This window comes from Lolium rigidum, chromosome 3 (assembly GCF_022539505.1).
Source record: "Lolium rigidum isolate FL_2022 chromosome 3, APGP_CSIRO_Lrig_0.1, whole genome shotgun sequence".
In the NCBI taxonomy this organism is placed as follows: Eukaryota; Viridiplantae; Streptophyta; class Magnoliopsida; order Poales; family Poaceae; genus Lolium; species Lolium rigidum.
The window spans coordinates 12,385,929-12,392,995 of NC_061510.1; the positions used below are offsets into that span (position 1 = coordinate 12,385,929).

Consider the following 7,067-nt stretch of genomic DNA (forward strand, 5'->3'; position numbering starts at 1 on the left):
CACATGAGCTGTGTCATCCATGTCAGTCGGATGAATAAAGTAGCAGCATTTGGTATCTAGAGCTAGTGAGGTTGCAGAACGCAAACAATTGTTGCCACCTTGATCCACAGTCTACAGATGAACTGAAACCATAAGCATCATTTGAAAATGTAGAAGGTGCCAATATGAAGGAGTCTTGACTTTGTGTCGCAATCCTATACTATGAAATTACCTCAATGACAATTCAGAGAACGAATAAGCCTTATCAATTTACCAGATCGAGTATGTGCTGTATTCAAGCGATTTTACAGGATAAATTTATACCAAAAGTGTTTCTATAATGTCTAGATAAGGAATCAATAAGAGCGACTGATAATTAATTAGTTATTTTTTATACATATACTAAACTGCAACTCGGTTGACCATTTCAGCCAGCTAGCACTGTCAGTAATAGGAGACATATATTATGGTAAAGTAAAAATATTCAAGGGGTCAGAATCCGTAACATTGGTTTTAGGATAAATAAATAAATAAAAATACAAAAATATCAATAAGATAAAATTTTACAAGAGAAATACAAATCTAATAACGAAAACACAAACGTAACGAGTAAAATGTTAGAACCTGATAACATGGTTTCTTCCCAAATTTTAGAACCAATTACTTTTGAAATGAAAAGCCTGATTGAGTTTTTTTCTTCTTGGTGGCAGGTGGTTTGATTTGTTTCTAACATACCGTAGTTATGGAAATATGCTCAGTAGTTCTTGCAACATTTGACTAACTAAAACAAAATAAGGCAGGCTTGGACAATGTTATGGCACTGGAACCTTATTTTTTGAATTAAGAGGGATCAATTCGTTATAACTTTGCAATACTGATTTCTTCACTTGAGGCATTTACAGTTGATACACGGTGAAATGACTGGCTACAAGAATGTTTCAATCTACCTAAGTAGAGACAGGCTGCTGCAGCCTCATATCAAGTATTGCATACAGTGACCAGAGCAAAAATAGACGTAGGATGAGCGAATGCATGCACACAGTCACCAATTTTTCACTAGTCATGTCCGCACGCCTCCATCTGTGATCTGTCAAAGAGCAAAAGATCAATAGGTGTTGCAACAGAGGTTTGATAAGTAGAAAATCTAGTAATTCTAGTTCTTATCTAGCAACTTACAAATAATAACAGGGGTCATGAGCAAGACAAAGTTGTACAACCATACCAATCCAGCCCTGACCCAGCCAACACCCTTTACTAGTGCAAAGTCCACGCCACCGTATACAGCTTTGTGGGTTGCGATCTGACATAGAACATTTGATGCAATGAGTATTGGGCACAAAACAAAAAGTATCAAGTAAATTTACTATTTCAACATGATAAAATTTACTATTTCCACATGATAAAATTTTGATAGGACCAATACAACTCTTTTTTTCGTCGGAGGAGAGAACTACGGTACAGGCAGCCTCCCTGAAAGACTCATTAAGAGCAAAAGCTTGACAAACAATCCTGTGCTTAATTATCATGCTGACCAGAAGGTAGATGTGCAATGAGATTATGATGCGGACATGCGGTGATTGAAAGGCGTCTGGTAAAATTAGAAAAGGGAAATAAGCTCACCATCTGAGTAAACATAGAGGTAACTGCGACAAAAGGTCCAGGACATCTGATAAGGGAGCAATCATCAGAATGAGCAAACAGCACAACAGCTTGGTTGACTATGCTCATCTGAAGGAACAAAGCAGCTCTAATTTCCTCATCACCGCCCATCAGAGATCTACTTTTGAAGTTATACTGTCCCATGTACAAAAATAATTGGCTTATAACTTCAAAACCAGGTTAATACATATTTAATCGGAAGAAAAAAAACTCACTGAAAGGAAATTTGTCAGTGTTGCAGCCCTGAAAAAAATGATTGTACTCAGAACTATGTAGCTACCAAAAGCAACACTACTTCCAATGATTTTCTTAACTCTCCATCTATCTGGTGACTTGCTCACATTCATCCTTTCAAATAATATTGCAAATGCTGTACCTGGAAATAAAATACAAGGCAAAGAATATGAACATTGAAACAAGGACACACATAATACATGTTGTAAAGTAAGGTTGCGGATTTTTTGCAGCTGAAACTCACAGTAATTGAAAGCACCAATCACCAATGCCAACAAACTTGGCAGGTCGAAGTTCCATAAAAGTAAAATGACACGGACACCAAACTTCAAAATAAGATTTAAAGTTAGCATTGCTCAATTTTAGTGGTTTGCAAAAACTGCTAAGCCATAATCATAATCTGTAGATGGGCAGTTGATGACACGGTGTAGATCTGCAACAAAAGCAACATGCTGCAAGTGATTATCCATTCATCATAATCTAGAAACAAGATATCACATCAGCAACAAAACCCTTCAAATGCACCCGAATGACTTACTGTGTAGCCCCTCATAATCTGACAAATCTCCCTACTAATTTGCACAGCTGATGAAATAGGTACCATGGCAGGCCGAGTCAAAACAAGATCAGATTCACTTTTGGTGTAATCAGTGGCATCAGCTACTGAAATACCAATATAGCTTTCACCTATGGCATCATGATCAAGAAATTCATACCCAACCATTGAACAGCGACATCCGAAATCTCTTAACATTTTCACTATATTGCTGTTATCCTCTGCATTAACAAATACAGATAGAAAAATGGTAAGAGCAGTGTTTTTCTCTCTACCAACAAAAATAGATTGTACAAATCCTAAAGTAGCATTCTTAGTAATTGTTTGTGCAAATTTGCAAATAAATCCCTTAATGATCTTTCAACGGTGTACTTAGCACAGCAGCACTACTCAAACGACAACCACTAAACACAAACTTCTTCCAAAGACTTCCTTTGCCTGCAAAGACAGAAGAAGTTTGAAGAATGGATGTCCCTCCGAAGGTAAGATTAGACCTGGAAAGAGATCGGAAATCCCATTGACGCTCAAGTGAACTTCTTTGTTACTACGAGCAAACTCAAACACTGAGTGGGCAGGTAAAACATTTATGCCAAGTTTTCCGAGCCTTCCACATACTTGCTTTGTAGTCGACAACGGACTTTCTGAGGAAAGAAAACAAAATATTGTCTGGTGGAAAAACTGTGTATTAGAGGAAATGTTGAACTAACAGGGCAGCTGAATAGCTGAATCACCTGTGAGAACTCTTATATCCAAACCGAAATCGATAAGGCTATCGATAGCATCTGCACTGTCAGTTCTGAGGTCATCTCTGAAAGGCAGAAGACCAATGAACTCCCAGCATGAGTCTATCTGGAGAAAATAAAATAAATTAAACGGCAGAAAATAATTCACATATTGCAGAATGCTGACACGGAATCCAATTTCCCACCTGATGACCTACAGCTATGGCTTGATACCCATCAAGAGCAAAAATTTCCATTACCATGCTTATTTTCTCTTTGACTGCTTTGCTGCAGCCACATTGGTGCCCCACCTATAGCATGAAAACGAAAGATGGCCAAGGATGAGCCTGTACTAACTACTAATAAAATATGTGCAAATGTGTGCACAGTGATGGTGGTTGGGCTTGTTTGCTTGTCTATCTGCGTGTTAGACATTCTGACTTGCCTTTGCAGGATCACCTTTGAATACACAGCACTTGGATCCATTGCTATCAATGTATGTAGTTAGGAACATCAGCTTCAGTGCAACAAAGAAGCAGGAAAGGTACTCTAAGACCTCAATACCAGCTCTTGCCTACAAAATAATATGCTTGTTAAATTTAGTAAACATAAAGACAAATAGGGATTAAAATGCACCATAGTGAGAGAAAAGGAACCCGTTTTGGATCATCCAAGAGGCTTAGAATGGCTGCATCAATTGGCTCTATATACAGTTCATGTTGGGATCTTGATGCTCTTGCAGCTAATATAATAGCCTGATCTTTACCAACGCCATTAGCAAACAACTGAATCTTGTCCTGGGCGAAACAGGGTTTATTACACGTCAAAGTACCAGTCAAGTTGAACAGGATGACATCCATACTTGCCAAATCTTCAAGTTCAACTGTTCCTCTGCTAGCAATTCCCAGCACACAAAACCTTAGAGATCCCAGTGCCAATGCCAGGTAGAGGACGACAGGCATTGCCATTGGAATCCCACTAATCAATGGCATAAAGTGGCTGTTCCGCAGCATATCCTCAAGGTTGCGTTTATGGAAGAGGAATATCAAGACTACCTCAGAAATGGTACCGACAAGTATAAGTGAAAAGCAGAAGCAGCTGGCAACCATGATTCCCTCTTTAAGTTGCCCCGGACGAGCATAACACTGTGGGTAGAGCCGCAGGGTGCTTCTAGGAATGCCATGACCAGTCGCAATAACAACAGCAGTCCCTTGGCCACAGGACACAGTCCATGCATAGTATATGAGGAATCCATGCACACAGTCAACAGACCTTTTGGCCCAGCAAGTCATCGTGTCAATCTTTTCAAACCGGAGAACACGAGCATTGGCAGGGACAATGTCCCCAACCTTGAGAAATATGATATCCCCAGGGACCAGATTTGCTGCATGCACATCTACCCACTGCCCATCCCTCAGCACCTTGGCCCTTGGTGCATATGCTTTGGCCTCCAGCGGAGCATTAACATAGCCCAAAACAAGGTTTGCAGTAAAGCATGCTATCAAGCTCGTTACTATTAAGAAAACAGAGGCAACCATCATACAAGATCTCTGGTCGACTGATGCGATGACGAGAGACACAACCGTAGTTAGTACCGTAACCCATGACACGGAGTTAAGCATGACGCAAAACATGTTCTTGCAGTTAGGGAAGGTGTGATGCCATCCCCAGATGGAGAAGATCATCATCAGGAATTCACAGAACCCACTGTCCTCCTGCATCAGAAACAAACTTGACCTTACGAAGCTGCATTCGCAGTAAACCTATGAATGATATGAGCCGGCTAAAAAAGACCTACTTTTGTATTTTAAACTGGATAGCAGTTTTAGATCCTTACTTGTTTCTTGACCAGAAGAGCAGTTTGAACAGAATGCGTGGAGAGAGATGGGCTCGGTATTTATTACTGACGAGGAGAACTTCCTCAGCTCTTCGAAAGAGAATGGGATACTTACAATGTTGGGCACAAGCCGTATCCTTGGGAGCTATCCAAGCTACAACATACAGAGTGACAGGTGACTAACATTCACTGCGTTTTTTTTCAGTCAATGTTTTGTAACTCTACCTTCTAAAGCAGCAATGCCCATTTTACGTTTTGCACAAAAGAGTGCAAGTAGTGATCGTAAATGTCATATGCGTGTGGCAGTCCCTTTTGGGAGGAGCACCTACATGAAAAACACAGGACTACAACTAGGGGGACAAACAAGCTACTCGGAAGCAAAGATTTCTCAGGAGTCAACAGTAGTGATGGAGAATTCTTGTTGGACTATATTCAAGCGAGTAAATGTTCATCACACTAAAGGCTATTTGTAGATCACGTTGCGTGTCATACAACTCTAAATGTACTGGCCATGGGCTGGCCGGCTGGCTAATGATTTCACCTATATGAAGTGAAGGGGACTAGAAATACACTAATCAAGGGAAATTCAGATAGTCGGACAAATGGGATACTCGGAAGCAAAGATTGATTGTTCAGGAGTCAAGAGTGGTGGTGGACTGGTCACTTCTGGCTGGGCTATATTCACTGAATTTTGGCACTGAATCATCCAGAATCGATGGATAGATAGACAGAATAGTCCGGTCTGGTCGAACTGAAATGTCACCTGAATTTGTTCAGTTATCAACTTTGAGGAGGGAGATAGAGGGGAGAGGGGCGCACGTGGCGAGAGCGGCTGACAACGTTGGGACCGTGCCACCGTGGACGCGGAGCCACCGCGCCGCCTCCTCGGCGGTGAGCCCCGCCTTCTCCCCCGTGCCCAGCCGCTGCAGCACCTCCGCCGTCTCCCTGCACCAACGCCAGCCCAAAATCAGAACGCGATACCCAAATCGAACGGAACAAGGGAAATGCGGGGGGGGGGGGGGGTCGTCGCGCGAGGGAGCTTACTAGCTCCGCCATGGGCGATCCCTATTCGCCGCCCAATGCGGGAGCGATTCGCTCCCGCTCAAGGGACGGACGGTGTGGGCCGGCCCATTAGCGCCTAGCAGGTATGGTTTTTCCCTTTGTTTTCTGGTTATTCGGGTTTTCTCAGGTTTTTCCGGTTTTTGATGGGCTTTTCTTTGTTTTTGCTGCATTGGTTTGCTAATTTCGAATTTTGTTCAGATTTGTTTTTTTTCTGACTTAAAAATGTTTATATTATAAATTTGTTCAAATTCAAAATTTGTTTAATTTTGAAACTTGTTCCAATAAGAATTTTGTTTATATTATATGAATTTTCAAAATTTAAATTTATTCAAATCTAAATTTGTTCAAAATTGAAATTTGCTTAGATTTTGAAAATGTTCAGATTTAAAAGATGTTCAATTTGAAAAAAAAGATTTAAAAAATGATCAGTTTTAAAAAATGTTCACTTTGAAATTTGTTCAATTCTAAAAAATGTTCAACTGCAAAAAATGTTCTATTCTAAAACTGTTCACTTTTTAGAAAACTAAAATTTTCAAAATATTCTTATTTTTCGAAAATAGTCAGATCTGGAATTTGTCTGAACAAAAAAAAACAGAAAATATAAAAACAACAAGAACACGAAAAAAGAGACAATACCTTTTGTTGGGCCACGCCCAGACGGCCCACGAAATGGCCGCTTCGAGCGGAACGGAGGTTCGCTCCCGCTTAAAGCGGGAGATAGGAGCTCCCTCCGCCATGTCCTCCGGCAACGCCATCGCTGCCCGCGAGCGTCCGCAATACAGGCGGCCCAACCAAAAAAACTCCAATGGGCCTGGCAACAAGAGAACCAGGCCCAGGTAAGGCAATAGTACATTCTTAACGGGCCCGATGAACAGAATGAGGCCCGATATGAGGGACGGCCCATCGGGCCAGATGGGTGAGGCAGATAGATAAGGGAGGAGGACTGGGCGTGCGTGCCGACCCCTTCGGCTTCCTCCGCTCGTCGCCTCCATTTCCCTTCCCCAAACCAAACCAAACG

The 7,067-nt window shown here is 41.4% G+C and overlaps 1 protein-coding gene across 1 annotated transcript; it reads right to left on the reverse strand.

The window, feature by feature from the left end:
• Positions 1 to 833: 833 nt before the first annotated feature.
• LOC124694586 (ATPase 3, plasma membrane-type-like) lies at positions 834 to 4,899 on the reverse strand. Its single transcript, XM_047227555.1, has 12 exons — positions 3,807 to 4,899; positions 3,596 to 3,724; positions 3,357 to 3,461; positions 3,160 to 3,277; positions 2,923 to 3,069; positions 2,411 to 2,649; positions 2,279 to 2,305; positions 2,117 to 2,201; positions 1,854 to 2,014; positions 1,600 to 1,773; positions 1,156 to 1,279; positions 834 to 1,066 (listed from the first exon to the last, which is right to left on the reverse strand). Exons 1-12 carry the CDS (start codon positions 4,869 to 4,871, stop codon positions 927 to 929), a joined length of 2,514 nt encoding a protein of 837 aa, XP_047083511.1. The 5' UTR covers positions 4,872 to 4,899; the 3' UTR covers positions 834 to 926.
• Positions 4,900 to 7,067: the final 2,168 nt, after the last annotated feature.

What these genes read in the sequence shown, in the direction of transcription:
- LOC124694586 (XM_047227555.1), bottom strand. Translation starts at nt 4,871, where the DNA reads ATGCAGGAGGACAGTGGGTTCTGTGAATTCCTGATGATGATCTTCTCC. An exon ending in CACTGACAAATTTCCTTTCA is followed by an intron (nt 1,774 to 1,853) that starts GTGAGTTTTTTT and finishes TACATGGGACAG; the next exon opens with TATAACTTCAAAAGTAGATC. An exon ending in CCTCTATGTTTACTCAGATG is followed by an intron (nt 1,280 to 1,599) that starts GTGAGCTTATTT and finishes GTTCTATGTCAG; the next exon opens with ATCGCAACCCACAAAGCTGT.